The sequence below is a fragment of the Mus musculus genome, chromosome 7, assembly GCF_000001635.26.
Source record: "Mus musculus strain C57BL/6J chromosome 7, GRCm38.p6 C57BL/6J".
In the NCBI taxonomy this organism is placed as follows: Eukaryota; Metazoa; Chordata; class Mammalia; order Rodentia; family Muridae; genus Mus; species Mus musculus.
The window spans coordinates 56,078,296-56,103,414 of record NC_000073.6 but is presented as its reverse complement, the minus strand read 5'-3'; the positions used below and the strand labels follow the sequence as shown (position 1 = coordinate 56,103,414).

General features: G+C 41.9%; 1 protein-coding gene across 4 annotated transcripts in view; it reads right to left on the bottom strand.

Moving 5' to 3' along the window:
* Positions 1-25,119, bottom strand: part of Herc2 (HECT and RLD domain containing E3 ubiquitin protein ligase 2) — a 181,677-nt gene that overhangs the window by 128,386 nt on the left and 28,172 nt on the right. For all 4 annotated transcript variants that reach the window (XM_006540639.2, NM_010418.2, XM_006540637.3 and 1 more), the window contains exons 5-14: positions 18,207-18,426; positions 15,975-16,075; positions 15,002-15,158; positions 12,390-12,500; positions 10,705-10,876; positions 8,977-9,150; positions 5,850-6,038; positions 4,929-5,080; positions 3,179-3,336; positions 2,974-3,087 (exon numbers count right to left, since the gene is read on the bottom strand). In XM_006540639.2, coding sequence (XP_006540702.1) covers positions 2,974-3,087; positions 3,179-3,336; positions 4,929-5,080; positions 5,850-6,038; positions 8,977-9,150; positions 10,705-10,876; positions 12,390-12,500; positions 15,002-15,158; positions 15,975-16,075; positions 18,207-18,426 — 1,548 coding nt within the window. The remainder of the gene's footprint in view (positions 1-2,973; positions 3,088-3,178; positions 3,337-4,928; positions 5,081-5,849; positions 6,039-8,976; positions 9,151-10,704; positions 10,877-12,389; positions 12,501-15,001; positions 15,159-15,974; positions 16,076-18,206; positions 18,427-25,119) is intronic.

Here is a 25,119-nt window from a genome sequence, read left to right as displayed (position 1 = left end):
TGCCCTCCTTGGGTAACAAACACACACACACACACACACACACAATTTCTCTCTCTCTCTCTGTCTCTCTTCTCATTCATACTTAAAGGCAAACATACATACTCATAAAATAAAAATAAATAAATATTATTTTAAAAATAAAAGCTGGTGTTTCATTTTTTTAGATTAAATGGGAAACAAAGGTCTGACTCTTACTTTTTGGGACCGATGCTGCTGCTTCAACTAAATCCTAAACACAGAACAAAATCACACTGCTCACAAGACATGAGCACTGAGGTGTGTGGCAATGCTGTCTCTGACTGACCACCCTCCAGTCTGCCTGCACTGTGCACTGTGGTGTCCCCACAACAAGCAGGGCTTCCCAATGGCACATATCAGTGCAATGTAATTTAACTAAATATGACATAAAAGGGTACAATACAATACAAACGTGGTCTTTAAAACTGACCTGAATCATTTGCAAAACCTCAATAAATCGGGGGAAAAAACTGGTCAGTAACATAGTAGAAAAAGCCATAAGAGGAAGTCCAGAAGGGGAAAAAAAAAAAGAAAACAATAAAACTTTCAGTTTGCTTGTAAATAACTCAGTTCTCATTCTGCTTTCAACTATCCAAACCAAAGAATAATGCACTTTTTCTGAAAAATAAAATAATCCTTTTCTTTAGTCTTTGTGTGTGATACAGGCTGTAATAATGACCCAACTATGCCATACTACTAAACCAGCCAGAAACAACACATAAGCAAGCCAATTTGGAAGCATTCCAACACAATGCTAGCTATCAGGCCAGGCTAATCCGTCATCTGAACTGAAAAGTATAAAGGATACACTATTAGCTAATCAATGAGGGAAAAAACCTCAGTGCATTTTCTATGTCCTGCCTAAAATCCTACCGCTTACACTTAAGCCAATGTTTCCAGTGAGCCCATCACCCAGAGCAGACGGGACAGGCAGGCAGGTGCTTCCACTGCACCAGTCACTGCACAACACAATCATGCAGCAGAAACGTTTCTCTCAAAGAGCTGCGCCAAAAAAGCACAAGTGTGAGGTGAGCAATATTTATAGCCTTAGTCCTAGTCCTAAACATCTTATCACTATAAAAGTTTCCTCAGAAATTTTACAAAGAATACCAAGGATAAAACCCAAGCACAGCTTGCATAACACAGCCAGGAACTGTGGCTCCTACACAGTTGTCCCAGCACTCAGAAAGCTGAGGAAGGTAGGAGCCCCAGAGATCAAGGCCCACTGGACAGAACAGCAAGGTTCTCTCACAAGACAAAACAAACCCATCTTAGTTAAGGGTTTTGTGAAATATGGCTCATTCAGTAGTGGACATTTATAAATAATGAAGGGTCCTTTAGATGACTATTCTCTGTAGAATTCAAAAAGCAGCAGAAGCACAGAGCTTCTGAGCATGTCTATGTATAAACAGTAGGCTCTAGGTACATATGGATTACTGAAAAGATTTTATCTCGCACCGAAGACATTCTCCATAGTCACTTCTCTACCTGCCATTCAACCTCTGTCATGGTTTGTATATGCTTGGGCCAGGGTGTGGCCTTATTGGAGTAGGTGAAGTCATTGCTTTAATGCCCTTGTCCTAGTAGCCTTCAGATGAAGATGTAGAACTCTCAGCTCCTCCTGCACCATGCCTGCCTGGATGCTGCCATGCTCCCACCTTGATGATAATGGACTGAACTTGTGAACCTGTAAGCCAGCTCCAATTGAATGTTGTCTACGAGTTGTCTTGGCCATAGTATCTGTTCACAGAAGTAAAACCCTAAGACAACCTCTTTAAGAAAAAACAGACTAAGAAATTCCCCAGTTGATGCAACGACTGACACGGTACAGAAATGAGACCACCAAAATATAGACAGACAAATTCATTGTAAAAATGGATGCATTTCTGGCCATCAAATCTGAACCACTACATTATATCTCTCTCCCTCTCCACATATGTGTATATGTATATACATATATGTATGTGTACATACATACATAAACATACGTACATATATGGGCTATGCATGGTAACAAACGCTTGTGATCCCAGCTCTATGGAGACTAAGTCAAGAGGAAAATGAGTTCAGAGACATTCAGGACTACTTAGCAAAATACTGTCTCACTAATAAACACAAAAATATACAACTATGGCCAAACAGAAATAAATTCCAATGATAGAGTACTTAGATCCTGGAATCAAAATTCACAATACTAAAACAAAATTTTATATATATATATATATATATTCCAAACTCACTAATAAAACATAAAGAGAAAACCAGAGATTTAATAAGATACATTAGATTGTAAAGCATACAAAGACTATGAAAGATTGGCTGTAATGAGGCTAAATGTTGGGTGATAATACTGACAATTCAGAATGTCAGTTATATTATTTAGCTGTAATTTTTAGTGAAAATTAAATACCCACTAGGAAAGGTGGTAGCCCCTAGGCACCCACCTGCTTTCCAGAACCAAATCCTGAGAAATTCTTGGGCCTCTTTGCTGAAGCCACTGAGCTCCTACTGTGGTAGTTTGAATAAGAAATGTCCCTCATAACCTTGGGCACCTGAACACTAGGTTTTCAGCTGTTGTCTTGGGGAGGCGTAAGTGGTAGGTTGTATAGACTGCTGCTGGAAGCACATCACTGCAAGCAGGCTTGGAGAGTAAAAAGCTTCACCTCTGTCCAGTTTGCTCTCTTTGTTTTGTGCTTGCATTCAAGATGTAATCTTTCTGCTCCAGCTGTCTTGCCTCCCAGCCATGATGGACTTTAATCCTCTGGAAACATAACTCAAAATAACTCTTCCTCCGTCAAGTTACCTTGGCTTTGTGCTTTATCAACGCAACCAGAAAGCAAACAATGCACTCCCCAACCAGGGAGGGCAGCCTAAGGAAGTTCACACAACTCCAAAACTCATTCATCCAGGCTACATTCCTAAGAAACTGCCCAGGGCAGCATAAGCTCTACATACCGTTCTCAGTCACGGCCAGGGTTTGAGCATCTCCACTCCCACAGGCAACATCAATGACCTTTAGACCTTTGAGTCCAGCTACCAGCATTGGAATGGCCTCATCTTCACTAGAGCCTTGAAACAGAAACAACTGTCATTCTCAATGCCTCTCAAAAGAAGCAAGCTCCTCCTACCTCGTGATTGTACTCAGGTACAGCAGACATACCATGGCCCAAGCGGCCGTAGTTCCCACGGCCCCAAGTGTACAGCTCCCCCTCGGCAGTGATGGCCGCACTGTACGTGCTCCCACATGCTATGTGCACCACGTGCTTCCCAGCCTGCTTTCCTGAGAAAGCCGAGATCACCTTGGGCTCCTCCAGAGGCCTGCAGGAAGGAAGACAACAAACAACATGGTAGACATTTCATAAGAGATACAAAAGAGGAAAGAGGTAATCAGAGCACAGGACTTTTTGCCTTTCTAGCTCAAACACCAAACATCACTGCTTGCTAACTTAGATCCACAAGAGTATCTATTAAAGACTTATACAAAGAACTAAATAAAGCAGCTCTGCTCCTAATGTCCCCAATCACTATCTATCAGCAACAAAGCAATGAATGCTGAGACACCCTACAACATGGCTATGCTGCAAAATATTACTATATGTGAAAGTCAGAAGTGAACTCCTATACAATTGACGATAATTAGTTCTAGATATGACAATAATATGAACAGAGGACAAGATAATGGATGGCAGGAGCTAGAGAGGGAAATCAGGAAATAACTACAAAGGATACAAAGCCTGGGGGCAATGGCAGCACGTTCTCTCTTGATTGTGGTGGCTCCTACACTGAATGAGCTTGCCAAAGCCTATCCAATAGTAAATTTGGTATGTGTGTGGGAGCTGGGGGGAAGCGGATGGGGGGGGGGGAGTCACTGGTTTTACCTCATTTTTCTCAATTTCTTACATTGTAGCTTTAGGGTTATTTCTGAACTCTAAAATAATGCATCATACATATCATTACTTTTCCAGCAGACTTGAGAATCTTCCCAGAGAATATTCTAAGTAGTGATGTTTCCATCTCAGCCCTCCCAGTATTAATAGGCCATATACATTCCAGTCCCTTTTCCGCCAACTCAGACACAGTTAAGGTTGGGAACGTTTCTTACTTGACCTGACTGCTCGTTGCTGATGCTCTGACCCCATGAAGTAAGCTTGCACAGGGAATAGCACACCCTCCTACTGCCAAGTCTTTCTAACAGGCTCCACTTAAAACAACACAATATAAAATGGTTCCATTACTCTGTGGGAACTGGCAGATCTCTCAATTTTACCCCTGAGCATTTAAATTAACCATTTCCTGTTTTATTTCTATTCTTCCATGGTAACCAAAACCTTCAATGCAAAAAGATAAGATTGCTTTTTATGCTTGTAAACAAAACATCATGGTTCCAGGAGTCCTACCAGCAGAAGACATGGTACAATGTGAACAACAGGACAATATGTGGGGTTGGTTATATTTAGAAAACATGATGGAAGGGATAATTGTTAGCTCTTGCTAATTCTGGCAATCCTTCTACTTGTAGCAAAGTTCTCAAGGAGTCATTCATCAAGAATGGACACAGACCAGGGGCAGTGACCCACAAGTTTAATCTCAACAGAGGCAGGCAGTTATATGTGAGTTCAAGGACAGACTGGTCTACATTGTGAGTTTCAGGACAGCCAGAGCTACTTAGTGAGATCCTGTCTCAAGGGAAATGGGGAGGGGAGAGGAGGGGAGGGGAGGGGAGGGGAGGGGAGGGGAGAGGAGGGGAGGGGAGGGGAGGGGAGGGGAGGAAGAAGAGAAGCATCCTGTTATATCTCCCTCCTTATCTAAACTCTACAGTAGACAAATAAAATCACCCCTGACATTTTCCATTCTGTTGTGGATATGGACAACCAGAAACATAGCAGTTTCTGAAACATTTTTATACATACACTGTGTCCCCATGGCCCAGCCTTCCGCCATCTCCACAGCCCCAGGAGTACACCTCCCCCGTGGCAGCCAAAGCCAGATAGTGGTGACCATCAGAATGGGCAGCAATTTTCACAATGTTTCTGGAGGCAAGACCCTGGACCAGCTGTGGAGCCTAGAAAGGTAAAGTCAAGAATAACATTAGTCAGACATAGTGATGAACAATGAACACAGGATGATTCTCCCATTTATATTCTCCCTGAGCAAACATACTCAAATAGACAGACTAGGAATCCTCAGGGCTTCTGACCTGTTCTCCATTCCAGCACCGAGAGAACATTAAGAATTCTCCAAGTGGGCTGGTGAGATGGCTCAGTGGGTAAGAGCACCCGACTGCTCTTCCAAAGGTCCGGAGTTCAAATCCCAGCAACCACATGGTGGCTCACAACCATCCGTAACGAGATCTGACGACCTCTTCTGGTGTGTCTGAAGACAGCTACAGTGTACTTACATATAATAAATAAATAAATCTTTAAAAAAAAAAAAAAAAGAATTCTCCAAGTGATCCATGGAATGACAAGTGCTGGTGTGGGAATCCCAAGGCAGGCAGCCTGCGTAACAGACGCACAACTCAAGTACTTTCCTTAAGTGAGAGCATACAAGGTACTGCAATGCTCATTAGATCCCATTCTGCTTCTGTTAACTGCCATACATGTGAAAATTGGCTTTTCAAAAAGCAATCATGATTAACATTAGGAATTATCTGATAGAGTTCTTGATCTTAAAAACTCAAAACCCTGATAATTATAACTGAGATAATTTAACATGACTAATAATATGCAATGAACAGACACCAATGACCAAGAACACTAGACTGTGTTGCATCTGTAACAGGGACCCCACCACTGAAGGAGGCATGCAAACACACTACACTCAGCACCTACCAGCATGTCACTGTTGTAAGCCTGTGTGTATACACGACCATTGCGGGACAAGATCAAGAACCGCTTTTCTGCACAGGCGACCTGCATTACCCCCAGACTGGCAAGGCCTTCACACTGGATCGGACCAATCACATTCGCATAGTATTTCCAGCCTATTAACCCCCAACCTATGACCTCCTGCAATGATCCCTGTAAGAAAAGAACACACGTAAACATTTTCTTTAGAGTAAGAGAACACCCAGGACTAATACAGACATACTACATAAGCTAAAAGCAAAACAAGTAAAGAGACTGATTGAAAACATCAAAATAGGGGCTGGAGTGATGGCTCAGAGGTTAAGAGCACTGACTGCTCTTCCAGACATCCTGAGTTCACTTCCCAGCAACCACATGGTGGCTCACAACCATCTATAATGGGATCCAATGCCTTTTTCTGGTGTCTGAAGACAGCTGCAGCTACTCATGTACATGAAATAAATAGTAAAAAAGAAAACATTAAAATAACTCAGAACATTTCACACTACCTCAGTTAAATGGTAAATTTTCTGGGTTATTTGTCCATAACATTTCATTTTAAAAGTACCATTCAAAAGCTGGTCCTTCAACATATTTTTCAATGCTCAAACCACATCAGGTTATTTTTGTGTCAAAACTGGAGAAAATCAAAACCCCAAGCATATGGATGGGCGAAAATGTTTTTATTGGTGAGGGTGACTAGAACGGAGGTTTTTGGGAACAAGTTGAAGATAACTAGCCCATGCTGGGTTATCTCACTAATGTTGCAAAGGCACATCTGATAAACAGAGAAATATGTACCAAATCACACAACACAGTATTATTTGGGCAGCAACATTCTGTCAATGATTCAGGTGTCCATTAAAAAGAGTGTAACTAAGAAAAAGGTATGTTGCCAGGCATGGTAGGCCATGCCACTCATCACAGCACTCCAGAGACAAGGATAGGCAGAACCCTATGAATTCAAGGCCAAAGCCTTGTCACTGTCAAGTTCCAGCCCAGACAGGGCTACATAGTAAGACACTAAACAGTAACAATAATAATAACAACTTCAGGAGGATGTGGTAGAGAAGGAGGAGAGAGAAATCTGACAGGTAAAGCTCAACACATATGTATTAAAACAGCTTTTAAAAATTAAGAGACCATCTCTATTTGGGGGGTGGAGGGGGAGATGGGGTTTTCAAGACAGGGTTTCTCTGTATAGCCCTGGCTGTCCTGGAATTCACTCTGTAGACCACGATGGCCTCAAACTCAGAAATCCACCTGCCTCTGCCTCCCTAGTGCTGGGATTAAAGGCATGCGCCACCACTGTCTGGCAAGACAATCTCTATTTACTTATACAGAAAGATGCCAGTGTATCTATTTGGTAAGAAGAAAAAGCTAAAGAAAAAAGAAGAAGCCAAAGAATAATTGTAACATGCTACCACTAATATGTACATTCCAGAGAACAGTGAAAAGTTACAGACCAAGCTTAGCAAAATTGGATCAAGCAGATAGGATACAGGGCATGTGGAAATCAAGAGAGGAAACAATAGTGCTAACATATTGTTATAAAGAATCCTGATTTTGAACCATGTAGAAACAGATAGACAGAAAAATACATAATATATTATATATAAATACAATTTATATTATTTATATACATATATATCCCAAGTAGAAAACTTGGATTAAAAGCCAGGAGTACTTTGCATAATCTTGACAGGAATACTTCCACCTAAAACATTGATTTTCTCACGGCTACAATAGGAGGAACATTGTGATCAGCAGCTATGCTCATACGTGATGTCTTTGATGAACTGGCATGTCCAGGTTCTTGTCACACAGGCCAATAACTACTCCTACCATACTGTTATACATTCTACATAAAATATGACTGCGTTGTCATTACATTATAACCACCAGTATACACTAAGTACCTCAAGCGACAATATATATATATATATATATATATATATATGATTAGAGTGAACAAGGCCGGGAGTTTAATTTCCACCACTAACATATAAAAAGATTCTCTGGCATTTCCCTACACATGGCATGAAGCCTGCTGTCATGAGGGCAAAGGTAAGCTCTCCCAGATCCCTAATTCAGTCACTAAGCCCTTAGTTCTTGTCTGGAGTGGCTGAAGTTCTGAATAAATACATTATTGATATGAGCACAGCCATTTCAGATTCAGGAAAAAAGAGAAAGTCTTCCCCAGCCAGAGCAACATTACTCAAGGTGCATATGAAAGCAAGGACTACACTTCCTCCTCCCTCCCAGATGCTTACAACCTGGGACTGCTCCCCTGTAGAGACCTCCCACTGAGACTGACTTAACCTCTCCTCCTATACTGTACTTATACCTACACAATAAATTTGATTAGTTTCAGAGCTGTAGATGCCCTCTATTTAAGTGAGCACAGCCCACTAGATAGAAGCATTTTCTGAATATGTGCGTTTTCTTCATAACCCACTCAGAACACTAACCCACACTCTGAACTACAGGCATATTTAAACAATCTAACCACCACTATCAGAAATAACAAATTTGGCTTATACACAGAATGAGAATCTACAAGAACTCCAAATTATACACCACACAAATAATACTAAACTGGATGAAGCTCAGTCTTTGTTATGCTTAGTGTTAATTATCAACCTGGCAAAATCTGGAATAGCCTGGGAGGTGAGCCTCTTGACACATGACTGTAGAGAATTATCTTGCTATTTAAATTGAAGTGGGAAGACTCATCTTAACTGTGGGTGGACCTATTCCCTAGGCAGTGAACTATCTGTGAAAAAAGCCAGCTGAGCACTAGTAAGCATTCATTGCTCTCTTCATTATTGACTGTGAATGCAATGTGACCAGCTACTTCAAGTTCCTGCTGCCATGTACACTCAAATTATGAGCTACAACAAGCAACTCTTTCTCCCTTAGGTTGCTTTTGACAGTTTTGAGGGAGTTTTATGTGGAGTTTTTGTTGTTTTTGTCGTTTTTTGTTTTTTGCTTTTAAGTCACACCAACAAGAAATGAAACTAAAATTGTGTTAAAGTACTTGCCTAGAGCATTCAAGGTTGGAAGGATTTGTATCATTACACAAGAAAAAGAGTGCTACTCTCGCACATACCTTATGAGATGTTGGAGAGCTACACAGAGGAGGCATACAGGGTGTAGCCAGACGGTCTAGATGAGCCATGACAACAACTGCAGTTTGTCGTAAATCAATGGCAAGTTCATTGTCTTGTGGAAGAGTAAGGTACCTTAGGAAACTCTCATTGGGGCTTAAAGGGCCAGATAAAAGCTAGATTAAGAGAGAGAAATAAGCATAGTCAGAAACAGTGGAAGAAAAAATACCACCGTCAACTTTTAATCACTATGTCTTATTATTTAGTTATATACTTCCTGTGTTATTTTAGCCATCAAAGAACAGTGTTGATTATACAACTGCACTATACATTATTACTCCCCATACATGACATATGACATACATTGACTGTACAATCTATATACTTTTGTACCACACATGTGCAAGTACTTTATGAACTGTTAAGACAGCCAAACCACCCTTTAAGAAGACTGCTCTCAAACTCTAATAAGGGAACTGAAAAATACTTCTGGCCATACAGTGCTTAGCAAGAGGACCTGAATTCAATTCCCGGAACCCATGTAAAAAATGTCAGACACAGTGCTGTGCCTTTGTAATCCCTGACAAGGGAGGTTGAGACAAGGTCACTCACTGGCCAGCCAGTCTGATCTACCTGAGGAATTCTAGACAAGTAAGAATAAGATTGGTGGCTCTTGAGCAAGAAAACCCCAAACTGACCTTTGTTCTCTACACAAGGCAGAGATGGAGACAAGACAGACAGACAGACACACACACACACAAACACACACACACACTTTTTAAAAAACATACAGAAACACAGAGCAAGCTCTCTGAAACATAACACAGTACTTCAGCATGCCTTTGAAAGCTAAAATTAAACCCCTCATTTTAATATGAATATTGCCCACTTTAGAAAGGAATTTTTATTTATCTTTGCAGTCCCAGGTATTAAACCTATTGTTAGGCAAGTACTCTAAGAGTCTTTAACAATCCCCACCCCACCCGTTTGAAATTTGGAGACAGGGTCTCCTTAAGTTGCCTGGGCTAGTTTTAAATCTTTGATCCTTCTGTCTCAACCTACCAAGTAGCTAAAGATTCCAGGTCTGTACCACCTGGTCTGGCTGTCAATTAGTATCATATTTCTAACTCTTCTAAAAACAGTCTCATTATCACTTACGAGTGTCAACACATCAATCAGGCCCAAGTGACTATCAAACACCTAAGTCTTTACAGAAAAGACAAATAAAGAGCCAAAGTCCTGAGATTTCACTAGGATTTGTTTACATTTACACAAAACAGCCTAATACAGGATCTAAAATTCACTCCCCAAACAATTAAGCAGCTTCTGGGAACACACAGACACTAAACCACACACACAGACACTGCCACAGCTGACTCAGTGAAGAAGTCTGCAAGGTCAACACGGCAGGCAGTACACAGGTCTCTCTAGGTCAGTGGATCCACACCAAACCATAGTCATCTTCCTAAGTCCAAATCCAAAAGCTGCCATATTGAAGAATCTCTAGAGTATATATGATACTCTTTTTCTATCTTGTCAGTATAGTACATGTGACCTTCCATACCTGACCCATCTCACTTACTTGTTCCTATCACCAGTAAACAAATACACCCAAAAGATCCCTACTCCCATGGAAGTACACATTCTGACCTACCTAAAGTAACCTAGTTCTTTGATATTATCAGAATAGCAAAGGGTCACCTATACACAAAACCCCAGGTGATACTCACATGCATGTCGCTCTCTGTGTGTGGCACGTCCTTACTGCAGATGATGCTCTGAAACCTCTGCAGCAGAGGCAAAAGAGGAGCACTGGTGCCCTGGGCAGAGCGCTCATTATCTGTTTCCTGTGCCCCACTGTCCCACAGCTGAAGCAACAACAGGATGGCAGACAACATTTGGCTGAAAAGGAAGGATATTTACTCCCTAGTAAAAATAAATTAATGTTTGCCATACACATCAAAACTAAACAAACAAATAATTCAAATAACAGAACAATGATAAGAAAAGATGCTAAAATTATGTCATAGAAATCATTCTTGGCAATTAAATCACAGACTTAATGCCAAGAATTTAGCAAAGACAATTATTGTCTACTAAAAAGCATAAAAATAGCTAAGGCACTGAAGTAGTTACTTTGTACATAAAACTTTTAGAATCTTAAGTTAACAAATTAAGAATATCTATTTGAGAAAAACTAAATAAACAGTTACTTAGGGGAAAACATGTTAAAAGAAGAGCTCTTAGATGACTAGATAAATTAGCCTAAAAAGAAATAAAGACAGCAAAACAGACTATCACAAGAATAAACACAGGGGGCCAGAGATGTCCCCTTGCCTGGCCCCACAGGGCCCAGACAGGCAGAGCAAGTCTGAGACAACCCCCACCCATTGTCACACACAGCCTAGGTGGTCAGAGTACTCCCAAGCTGACCACCACCACCACCACACAGCATATGAAGGGCATAGTACTCTGAGATGACCCCAGGCACCCAGACGCCCTGGGTGCCACTAAGATGAGCAAGTAAGTAGTAGAGTGGTAAAAGAAAGAGAAGCAGAATGGTGTATGCACAATGAAGACAGGCAGAACTAGAGACTCAAGGGGAGTAACAGACAGCCTGATCTGAGTAGCTGGCGATACCACCTAAGGCTACGAGGAGGTCCTGGCCCATGCTACAGCTGAGGGCCATGTCTGGGTCCATGGACATGCAGCAGTGGGAATCTGTTACCACCAAAGACCGAGTGGATTTATGAGGGCTGTGCAGAGCTAGCCCTATCCCTCACCAGCTGTAGCTGTAGTTGGCCCCACCCCTAGACTGGGCAGTACTGGAGAGCTTGCCCAGGTCTTTAGTAAGAGAGAGCTGGCCCCATGGCATGAGTGAGAGAGAGCTGTCAGTCTGACCAACTCAGTTACCACTCAGGCCCAAATCCAGGGCTTTGGCGCACCCCAACAGTTACCCCATCTATGAACTGTTGAAGGGGCTGGTCTTGCGGATCCAAAGATACAGGTTCTCCATGATATGGGACAAGAGCAGAATATCTGAGAAGAGTTCTGGTGAGAATCCAGTACTGATAATGTAGCAGAAGTCAGAGGCCTTGAACCAGACAATGACTCACTGCAATGATCATTCGAAAGAAAAGCTGTTTGGGTAAAAGGGTGTATGTACCGTGTGACACAAGGGAGGACAAAGAGATGAGCAGGATTGGGGTCCATGATGTGAAATTCACCAAAAAAAAAAATCAATAAAAGGTTTATTAAAATAATAATGAATAATAATAATAACACAGGGTCCTGGAATGAAGGTCTACCCAGAACACAATTTGCTCTAGCCACAAACAATTAAGTGGAATTCCACAACACAGCAGGTTTTTCAGATACACAACTATCTCCTGAGGTGATCTGAGCCATAACTCACCTAAGCGTGCCTCTCTGGACAGCCAACTCCAGTAGAATGGCCAAAGCCAAGTGCTGATCCTGTAGAGGAACTCCTCCTGGCCCCTTGGTCCCTGGTGTTCCATGAACATCTCTGAAATGAGAGCAACAGGAAGACTAGGCAACATCAGAGAAAGCAGAAATGTTTAAATCATACCAACCCCCTAGTAATATTTACTTTCCCATATAAAGAGGCAAGCACTGCTGGAACATGCAGACAGCACTGCATACACACAGCAGAGGGAGAATGGAAGGGAGGAAAGATAAGGGGAAGAGCGAGTGAATGATCTTTTTGGGGGGTGCTTCCTTCAGTGTGTAGGATTGAACCTTAAGCCATGGACACACTGGGTGTGAGGCTCTATTACTGAGCTCTATTTCCACCTACTAAACATGCAGTTTTAAAAAGCATGAATAGAGATATTATATTACACCAAAAGAGACATCCTATGTTTCTAAAACATAAAATCATTTGCATTCCACACAAATGAGTAGAAAGGTCTTTAAAGGGGCTGGGCTGCAGCTCAGTTGGTAGAGTCCTTTGATCTGCATGCACAAGCCCCTGGTTTCCATACCCATTACTCCATAAACTGGGCAGGGTTACACAGGGCTATAATCCTAGTACTTGAGGGGGAAGCAGAAGGAACAGAAGTTCATGGTCATCCCTAGCTACATAATAGTCTGAAGCCAGCCTGGACTGCATGCGAGCCTATCTCAAGAAAAGAAGCAAAGGGGGGAAGATAGGATGGTGGGTAGGTGGATGTGTGTTTATGAATTTTTTTCCAATTTGAACAAAATATAGTCAACTTCCATATAAAGTTAGAAAAATTTTAAAGTCACCAGAGGATCTAAAGGCACATCTATGCAAATTTATATTTCAAATCAAAAAAAAAAAATTTGAACTGTTATTCAGTAATAAGTAACAAATTTTCTAAACCTAAAATTCAGAAGCAAAGACTTTATAACTGACACTGAAATTTTTAAATTAAATCTGCGGGTATTTTCAGGGCTTTAGCTTTAAAAATTCTATGGCAAAGACTTCATCAGCACTCCCAGGAGACTCGTGGTTCATGTGCAAGATACCAAAAGCATCCCTGTTGATTGGGACTAAAGAGAATGGCTTCTGCTGAGAAAACTCAAGAGCACACTAACTTTCTTTCTATGTGTCTTTGTACTAAATTTTGTATTTTCTTTAACTTTAAAAAAAAAAAAATAATTACAGATTCCTATCCAAGCCAGGAGCAGAAACACATTCCTATAGTCTCAGCTATCAAGTCGCTAAGGACCACTTGTATTCAGGAGCTGTGGACTATAGTGTGCTATGCCAACTAACTGGGTGTCCACATTAAGGTCACCCTCATAGGAGCAGGGGACCACCAGGTTGTCTAGGACTATCAGTTTGTGTAAGGAGGGGTGCAGCTGCCCAGCCCGAGTCAGATAGGACAAGTCAAAACTCCCATCCTCATCACAGTCATACAAAAAACAAAAGTATAACTAGTTATATGTGATAGTTTGGATCATAAATTCCTGTCAACCCCATGTATTAACTGGCTAGTTCCAAATCCATGGCACTATAGAGTCATGGCAGAACACTTAGTAACTAGAGCAGAGTACAAAAGTGAATCATTGCTGGTGCATTCTTGAAGTGAACCCTGCGGCTCTGGTACCTCCTCTTTGTTTGCTTACTGGCTGCCATGGACTGGACAGGCTCTCCCATGGCGAACTGTGTTGACACACTTCCAAAGTAGCAGAGAGTCCTTAAACAATCAGCGAGAGCCTCCCTCCTCTCAGCTGGCTGTCCAAGGTTTTTCTTATAGCACTAGTAAACCTAACAAACAGGTTCATAGGTTTGTTTTGTTTTCTTTTTCCTGTAGAGAAAAGGATCAGACCCAGCTGTCCATGCTCAACAACTGTTCTACTACTGAGCTACATCCCCCGCACTAGCGGGATATTTTGTTTGACTAGCATGTACTCATATATATCTACCAAGACTTCAAGGTAAGCACCACCAAGCCCTCAAAACAGTGGCTCCTCATTATCACCAAGAGGCTCACAAGAAGTGTTCAGTTCAGATGGATGGATAGATGGACGGATGGATGGATGGATGGATGGTCAAATACCTCCAAAAAACAATAAATAACAAAAAACAGGTGATATTTTCTATCACATTCAATACGATAGCTTCTTGGGTCAAGTCACAATCATCATGAATTAGATCATCTAAAAAGCTGAGAATGGGCCAGAGAACTGGCTCAGTAGGTAAAGACACTGGCTGCCAAGATTGTCTTACCTGAGTTCAAAGCCTATGACACACTTGGTAGAAGAGGCCTTTTGACTTCTGTATGCTCACTGTGACACATGCACCTATGAATACACACTCTCTATCTCACGCACACAGACACACACAAATATCTCACACACAAAATAAACTGTACAAAAACAATTTTAATGTGAAACAAGATCTTGAAAGTATGCTGAAAACACAGCAGCAAAACTTAGACATCAAGTTCCCTAAGTGGCAGTGATATGAGAAGATGAGAATGAGGCTCAAGCATACTAGAGCTATTCCATAGAAATGCAAGGAAAGTACAAACTCACCCAGTCACGACAGACCTGAGGAACCTCGTTGCTCTCTCTACCACCTCCAACCACACAGAGGATACTGTGCTCTCATCAAAGAGGGAGGCTTCAGGAAGAGCTCGAAGGGCATCCAGGGACTCCTGCAAGAGCTCACTGCAGAGATCCGCATCCTCACCTGAACAACACGGAGAGTCAGAGGAGGCTGCCCACCCTTAGGGACTGGTGACAAGTCGAGTTCCAGTCACTCCTACTGAGGCTCCAAAGCCTCAGGTGAAAACACACACATGCAATTCTTCATTCAACAGGCCAAACTCTAACATACTGTTGAAATTCCATTCCTCCTTTGATGTCTCTCACATAAACAATAAAGACTGAGTGTCTCTTACATGAAATGTTGGGTGCCAGAAGTGACTCTGTCTGTCTGTCTGTCTGTCTGTCTCTCTGTGTGTGCGTGTGTATGTATGTCTGTGTGAGAGAGAGAGTGTGTGTGTGGCCTTGAGAAGGGGACTCAAGTCTAATTTCAGTTCTGTTTCGTGTATATCTTACACAGAGAACCTGGAGGAAATCTTACGCAGTATCTTTAGTGTGACTGCATTACAGCAGCAAAGTATCCCTGAATAAGGGATTTTCCATTTGTGAAATCAAGGATAAAGAGACTTTAGAGCATGTCAGACTGCATATTTTCAGATTATAGGTGCTCAACTGGTAACTTCTTACTAAGGCTTTCATTCCATGATGACGGAGGTGAGATCGGGTTGTAATGAATGAACAGTCTTAAAACAAAGATCTGGAAACTCAAAAACACTCTGGAGCCTCTTCTCTTAAAAAACTTAAGGTAAAGAGAACAAAGACATTCCTACCCCTGACATGGTCTCAGGGCCTGGGAATCTAGCTGGTAGCGGCCAACAAGGAACTTGCTGAGGCAGAATTGCTCAGGGAACCCAGAACTTCTGCTTGATGAAGGAAACCGAATGGCATGCTGCACACATACCTGAACGCCAGGCCCTCCGTAAGAAAGCAAAGGCGAAGGAGAGTGCTGCTCGGGATCCGACTCGGGCAAGACCTTCTACCCCTCTGCCTGTGGGACGGGCACTGCAAAGAAACACATGGGCTATAACAACTGGTCAGCCAGAGGAACATGAGAATAATAAAATAAAGTAAGACCAGGGTATGACCTATGCTCTTTCTTTAGCTATCAGGGTCCTTTGTGGGCTTTAGTGTCATTTTTTTATACTTTGGATAAAATATCCTTTGTAAAGGAAAAGTTTCTCTGTAAGGACATGAATACTTCAGGGACAGTCTGTGCACTCATCTGTGAGGGTCTCAATAGTACCGGGGAGGCTTTGTGCCTTCATCTGTGAGAGCCTCAGTAGTGTAGGAGATGCTGTGTGAACATCTCTGAGTGACTAGTAAGGGAGAAGAGCTATTTGCTGCTTCCAGGGGAGGCACTGGATGCCAGAAACACAGGAATATATTTCTGAATGAGAAATATAAGTATTATAAAGTAGAGCCTTTAAAGCTATGTACTTATGTCATATCTGATCAGAAGAATCTAGAAGACTACTACCAACATTTTCCCTTGAGGAAAACTGTTCCTGTGACACCGTGAATCTCGGCTCTCCTCAGGACACTCAGAACCTCTTGACCCCAAGAAAGAAGCTAGAGCCCTAAGCCAGGATAAAACCACTCTCAAAATAACAGCCTCTTTTCTTAACTATTGCTTCGTGTGTGTGTGTGTGTGTGTGTGTGTGTGTGTGTGTGTCTGTGTGTGACTGTGTGTGACTGTGTGTGTGTCTGTGTCCATGTGTGCACATGGACAAATAAATACCACCTACCATACGTTTTAATTTTAGGAATTTCTTCAACCAATGAAAAATATTCCAAGTAAGTCATTAATGCTTAAGTCAACAGAGCATTAAGACAAGTCTGTATCTTAAGTTAATATGGCCAACACACTAAGGTCTCTTAGCATCATCCACTCACATATACAGTGCTCTCACAGCACTGACCATCATTGTGGGCTGCAGCCTATGTGGTTAGAAAATGAAAAACTATGCCCCAACATGATGTAATGATATGTAAGGTGAAGCCACTGTGTCTGGCTTGAGTCTGCCTTTGTATCAGTCTTTTTGACTGGCCAGGTAATGGCTGATATTGGTCATAGGTGCCACAATAGAGAAGCCCAGCAAATGCTAAGCCTTTAATTTCTGAAGGAGCAGAGGGGTTCAGTTTTATTTAAAAAAGACTGTCTCTGACTAGCTCATTCAAGTTACTTTTATTCAATCATTACATAAAATTAATTGGGGCGGGAAAGATTCTAACTATCAGTGTTATCTTGCCCTTGCTGCCTGAGAGAGCTGACAATGCACACAAATCTCAGTCTCCTTCGACCATGGCTAACCATAATCAAAAGACCTCTAGGTCTGCCTGGAGCGTCTTAGGACCGAGGTTTGTGCGGCTGCAAGCTCTCACGTAGCACCAAGTGCAGACTTTCCAGGGAGACTATAGTTCTTCAAGGTTCAAATAGTTTCAAAAATATTATCTTCTGATGATTGATCCACACATAGCAAACACTTTGCTTAGACATTTCACTCACAGCCAGACACAAAGGCTCTACTATATATACCACTACACCAACTATTTTCAAATGGAAATCAACCCCAGAGGTCCCTTGGTACAGTTAACACGAAAACTTACTCTAAATATGACAACATGATTTTGACCAGATGTAATAGGGAGGGGAGGATAGGAGAAGGGAGGTAAGAGGACAGAGGAGAGAGAGGAAAAAGAAAGCAGAGTAGAGAAGGGGAGGAGGAAACCAAATGAAGCTACAATTAACGCTTGTCTGCAAGATGGATGAGGGTCCCCCACACTTACTGCTGCATTTACTACACAATTCCCAAGTGCATTCCAGGGAACAAAAGCCACTATCACAACCAAAGAAACAAGCTCTGAACCATGTAAAATAAGAGTTACTCTGACACTCTTCTATGGACAAGAACTTTCAGTTACATTTAGAAAAAAATACAATTTTACATGAGCCTTAAATATTTTAGTAGATACTAGTTAATTCCATGGGGGAAATATGCTGATATATTAATAAGTATCCACAAATAAAAAACAGTATGTCTAGACACATCTTTAGTAATAGAGAAACTGTCTTTTAAAAAGAGCCAGAACTTACACAGAGATGGCAAAAGGGTTCTTCTATTTTTATTCTTACCTCTTCTTCTCCGTGGGAGGCACAGAAATGCTGCTGCTTTTCCACTTAACTTTGACATTCTCCTGGAAAACAGTTCTGTTCAAGGCAATGAAGTAGCGCTCGAGGATCACCAGCCTCTGCTTCAACCTCAAGGCTGAGAGTGTAGTGGTAGCTGACTGGACAGCCAGGGCTTGCTGTTCTTTAACCAGCACAGAAAGACACTCCTTCAGTTCATTCACATCTGAAACAACAAGGTAAGAAAACACCCCAATTTGTTAGTATCTTGGGCATGGTTGTCAAAAATACTGAGAAATTAGACAACGACAATAGGAAAGACTTAAGTATACAATACTGCCCAAAACATTAAACACTGTGCACATATTAGCTTGTAGTACTGTATGTCCACATAGGAAACTCAGGCAGAGAGGATAAAGAACTTGACTAAAATCACACAGAGGGAGTACACAGCACAGGACACAGATGGCTTTTGGGATTCATTGTACGTTGATTCTCTGTAACCACCACGTCCAAGTTGCTAATACAAAAGTGAAGAGCCATAGAACACTCCTTTAGCATACACAAGGCCCTGGGCTCAAGGCTTAGCCCAAATGAATAAACATATCCTCAAAACCAGAAAGGCAACCTTCTCAGTAGCCTACTTTCTAAAATAACAACAACCTCCAACCACCTTGCTATGCAACTAAGGTCAAAAAGTGCAGATGGGTGGGTGTGTGTCTGTGTGTGTGTGTGTGTTTCTGTACATGTGTGCATGTACTCCTGTGCATGTGTGTAGGCAAACAAACGTGTGTGGAGATCAGAACAACCTTGGGCATCATCCTTCATGTGCTATATACCTGTTTAGGGGGACAGGGTTTCTCATTGGTCTGGACCATGCCAAATACATTAGGCTGGCTTACCAGCAAGCCTCAGGGATTTGCCTGTCTCTTCCTCCTTAGTGCTAGGACTGACAAGTGAGAGCCACCACACCTTATTTGTTTTACATGTATGCTCTAGATAGGTCTCCCCAAATTCAAAAGTAGTATTTCAATACATTTAATATGAATAACTAATGAAAAAATACATTATAGAACTATCCTAATGGAAGATAAAGTAGTCATGTTGTACAATAAATGCTTAAGCTATTCTCTCTAGTGGATGTCTTAATTGTTTCACAAGAGGTTTTTTGTTGTTGTTTGGTTTTGTTTTGTTTTTGTTTTGTTTTGGTTTTTGGTTTTTTTAAGTAGCTGTAAAATAACTTAAAAAATCCTGGCCTATAGACTAAGTTACCTGACACTGTAAATTAAATTACCTTAAATTACCTGTAACTAACCCTCATGCTATCAATGCTCCTGTGTTTATCTCCTGTCTTTACTACAACAGTCAAGACTTCAAGACTCAGACCTTGACAGTCAATCACAAGGCCACATCCAACCTCCCTTGAATGGTAGATACCAGTTTTCTGGCTACTTGAGCATGCTCAGGTAGGAAACCAGGCCTGCACACTGGCAAACTAAAACTGAAATGCCTAAGGGCTAACAGTCATGGAAAACAAGATGAACACCCTGAATTCTACGTTGGTCTCAAGGTGAAAAATCAGAATTTCTACAGGGTAGAATACATGGTATTTCTGCTTTTGAGGTGGAGGGTGTTTAGACCCCCAAATGATTTCCTTAGTGGCTAAAGTTATAGCCCCATCAGCAGTGTGTAAGGGTTCCTTTATGGCCACATCCTCATCAGCATTTGTCATTTGTCTTCTTAATGATATGCATTCTGTCTGGGGATAAGATGGGATCTCAATGTTTAAATATATTTCTCTTCTGCCAGTTTTAAAAAAATCATAAAAGTTCATGTACCTAATTACTGAGTTTTAAACGTACATGAAGTAAAGTCTAAAGAACTCAAAGTCCACAACTAACTCTAAAGGCTTCAATACCCCTAGTATGGAAAAGAAGATAACAGTCAGACTTTGATCTATTTCTCTCTCACCACAACAGAGTCACTAGAAAAACAAAGGGGACAGAGAACAAGGCCCAGTCAAGAGCGTGTAGGGGGAGACTTCATGTACATAAACTCTAGGCATGTGCTAATAAACAAGCAGTGCTCCATGCTGACTACTTTCAGCAACCACATCTGAAACCCACAATGTATGGAACAGAACCTGTGATGATTATCAGTAGTCTATAATTCTACATATAAAATGGAAGCACTGACATCCTAAATGCCCCCACTGTATGAGAAGACCATACACACCAGTGCAACCTCACCTCATGCACAAAGGCAGAAAGTAGGAGTCTAAGACAAAATGGTCTAAAAACATTCCAAAGTTCTCCCAGTTCTTGTTTGTGTTACCTCATTACCTACATCCTCCAAACTAGAAAGCAACCTGAGATGGTACAGAGTGCCAAGACATGCCAGACTGGAGTGATAATCCAGTTTTATGTATTAGTGCGATTCCTTCCCCATAAGGTACAGAACAAGTAGGAAGAATCTCATTGTCCATCAACAGATGAACAGATAATCAAAATGTGGTGTGCATAAACAACAGGAGTCATATTCAGTTGTAAAGAAAAATGAAATAATAAAATTTGAAGGAAAATGGATGGATCTGCAAAGTATAATATTAAGTGAGGTGACCCACACTCAGACAAGAACTGCATGTCCTCCATCATGAGGACCAGAAGCTATGATGCATACATGTACACATATAAACAGGTATAAGTGTAGGTAAAGGAGACCACAAAGGAAGGCAGAAATAGGTGACAAGGGGCTGGTGAGATGGCTCAGTGGGTAAGAGCACCCGACTGCTCTTCCAAAGGTCCGGAGTTCAAATCCCAGCAACCACATGGTGGCTCACAACCATCTGTAATGAGATCTGAGGCCCTCTTCTGGTGTGTCTGAAGACAGCTACAGTGAACTTACATATAATAAATAAATAAATCTTAGAAATAGGTGACAAGGAAGGACAGGGTGGGTAGAAAAACACACGGGCCATGACAGTTGATAAAGAGATGGTCTCTTAGAAGGAGTTGAGGAGAAGTAGATCAATACAACATATTTCGTTTGAAAAATGTCATAATGGTATCTAAGACCTTATATGCCAACTTACAATTTTTTAAGTACTTCCAACAAAGAACATTTGGACAATAGCAACTAACTTGAGCCCATTAAGATTCATACCCTAAGGCTTGGGCTGTAACTCAGTGAAGGGCTACCTAACATGTACAGCTTGGCTTCCACCCTCAGAACTGTAAAGCACAACAAAATCCTACTGAAGATTCACCGAGCAAGACAGGCAGTGGCAATGCACGCCTTTAATCCCAGCACTTGGGAGGCAGAGACAGGTGGATCTCTGTGAGTTCCAGGACAGCCAGTTTCAGGGGAAAAAAATCCACAGAAAACAAAAATATATAGTTTTTCTTCGCAAGTACATAGGAAACAATCAACAGAGCCCATTAGAAACTGAGCCATGGTCGCCATCTTGGTCCGGGACCCGCCGAACTTAGGAAATTAGTCTGAACAGGTGAGAGGGTGCGCCAGAGAACCTGACAGCCTCTGGAACAGGCAGAAGCACAGAGGGGCTGAGGCAGCACCCTGTGTGGGCCGGGGACAGCCGGCCACCTTCCGGACCGGAGGACAGGTGCCCGCCCGGCTGGGGAGGCGACCTAAGCCACAGCAGCAGCGGTCGCCATCTTGGTCCGGGACCCGCAGAACTTAGGAAATTAGTCTGAACAGGTGAGAGGGTGCGCCAGAGAACCTGACAGCTTCTGGAACAGGCGGAAGCACAGAGGCGCTGAGGCAGCACCCTTTGTGGGCCGGGGACAGCCGGCCACCGTCCGGACCGGAGGACAGGTGCCCGCCCGGCTGGGGAGGCGGCCTAAGCCACAGCAGCAGCGGTCGCCATCTTGGTCCGAGACCCGCCGAACTTAGGAAATTAGTCTGAACAGGTGAGAGGGTGCGCCAGAGAACCTGACAGCTTCTGGAACAGGCAGAAGCACAGAGGCGCTGAGGCAGCACCCTGTGTGGGCCGGGGACAGCCGGCCACCTTCCGGACCGGAGGACAGGTGCCCACCCGGCAGGGGAGGCGGCCTAAGCCACAGCAGCAGCGGTCACCATCTTGGTCCCGGGACTCCAAGGAACTTAGGAATTTAGTCTGCTTAGGTGAGAGTCTGTACCACCTGGGAACTGCCAAAGCAACACAGTGTCTGAGAAAGGTCCTGTTTTGGGCCTTCTTCTTCGGCCAGGAGGAGGTCCAAATACAAGATATCTGCGCACCTTCCCTGTAAGAGAGCTTGCCAGCAGAGAGTGCTCTGAGCACTGAAACTCAGAGGAGAGAATCTGTCTCCCAGGTCTGCTGATAGACGGTAACAGAATCACCAGAAGAACAATCTCTAAACAGAGTCAACTATAACTACTAACTCCAGAGATTACCAGATGGCGAAAGGTAAACGGAGGAATCTTACTAACAGGAACCAAGACCACTCACCATCACCAGAACCCAGCACACCCACTTCGCCCAGTCCAGGGAACCCCAACACACCTGAGAACCTAGACCTAGATTTAAAAGCATATCTCATGATGATGGTAGAGGACATCAAGAAGGACTTTAATAAATCACTTAAAGAAATACAGGAGAACACTGCTAAAGAGTTACAAGTCCTTAAAGAAAAACAGGAAAACACAATCAAACAGGTAGAAGTCCTTACAGAAAAAGAGGAAAAAACATACAAACAGGTGATGGAAATGAACAAAACCATACTAGACCTAAAAAGGGAAGTAGACACAATAAAGAAAACTCAAAGCGAGGCAACACTAGAGATAGAAACCCTAGGAAAGAAATCTGGAACCATAGATTTGAGCATCAGCAACAGAATACAAGAGATGGAAGAGAGAATCTCAGGTGCAGAAGATTCCATAGAGAACATTGGCACAACAATCAAAGAAAATGGAAAATGCAAAAAGATCCTAACTCAAAATATCCAGGAAATCCAGGACACAATAAGAAGACCAAACGTACGGATAATAGGAGTGGATGAGAATGAAGATTTTCAACTCAAAGGTCCAGCAAACATCTTCAACAAAATTATTGAAGAAAACTTCCCAAATCTAAAGAATGAGATGCATATGAACATACAAGAAGCCTACAGAACTCCAAATAGACTGGACCAGAAAAGAAATTCCTCCCGACACATAATAATCAGAACATCAAATGCACTAAATAAAGATAGAATACTAAAAGCAGTAAGGGAAAAAGGTCAAGTAACATATAAAGGCAAGCCTATCAGAATTACACCAGATTTTTCACCAGAGACTATGAAAGCCAGAAGAGCCTGGACAGATGTTATACAGACACTAAGAGAACACAAACTGCAGCCCAGGCTACTATACCCAGCCAAACTCTCAATTATCATAGAGGGAGAAACCAAAGTATTCCACGACAAAACCAAATTCACGCATTATCTCTCCACGAATCCAGCCCTTCAAAGGATAATAACAGAAAAAAACCAATACAAGAACGGGAACAACGCCCTAGAAAAAACAAGAAGGTAATCCCTCAACAAACCTAAAAGAAGACAGCCACAAGAACAGAATGCCACCTTTAACAACTAAAATAACAGGAAGCAACAATTACTTTTCCTTAATATCTCTTAACATCAATGGTCTCAACTCGCCAATAAAAAGACATAGACTAACAAACTGGCTACACAAACAAGACCCAACATTTTGCTGCTTACAGGAAACTCATCTCAGAGAAAAAGATAGACACTACCTCAGAATGAAAGGCTGGAAAACAATTTTCCAAGCAAATGGTATGAAGAAACAAGCAGGAGTAGCCATCCTAATATCTGATAAGATTGACTTCCAACCCAAAGTCATCAAAAAAGACAAGGAGGGACACTTCATTCTCATCAAAGGTAAAATCCTCCAAGAGGAACTCTCAATTCTGAATATCTATGCTCCAAATACAAGAGCAGCCACATTCACTAAAGAAACTTTAGTAAAGCTCAAAGCACACATTGCACCTCACACAATAATAGTGGGAGACTTCAACACACCACTTTCACCAATGGACAGATCATGGAAACAGAAACTAAACAGGGACACACTGAAACTAACAGAAGTGATGAAACAAATGGATCTGACAGATATCTACAGAACATTTTATCCTAAAACAAAAGGATATACCTTCTTCTCAGCACCTCATGGTACCTTCTCCAAAATTGACCACATAATAGGTCACAAATCAGGCCTCAACAGATTCAAAAATATTGAAATTGTCCCATGTATCCTATCAGATCACCATGCACTAAGGCTGATCTTCAATAACAAAATAAAAAACAGAAAGCCAACATTCACATGGAAACTGAACAACACTCTTCTCAATGATACCTTGGTCAAGGAAGGAATAAAGAAAGAAATTAAAGACTTTTTAGAGTTTAATGAAAATGAAGCCACAACGTACCCAAACCTTTGGGACACAATGAAAGCATTTCTAAGAGGGAAACTCATAGCTATGAGTGCCTTCAAGAAAAAACGGGAGAGAGCACATACTAGCAGCTTGACAACACATCTAAAAGCTCTAGAAAAAAAGGAAGCAAATTCACCCAAGAGGAGTAGACGGCAGGAAATAATCAAACTCAGGGGTGAAATCAACCAAGTGGAAACAAGAAGAACTATTCAAAGAATTAACCAAACGAGGAGTTGGTTCTTTGAGAAAATCAACAAGATAGATAAACCCTTAGCTAGACTCACTAAAGGGCACAGGGACAAAATCCTAATTAACAAAATCAGAAATGAAAAGGGAGACATAACAACAGATCCTGAAGAAATCCAAAACACCATCAGATCCTTCTACAAAAGGCTATACTCAACAAAACTGGAAAACCTGGACGAAATGGACAAATTTCTGGACAGATACCAGGTACCAAAGTTGAAT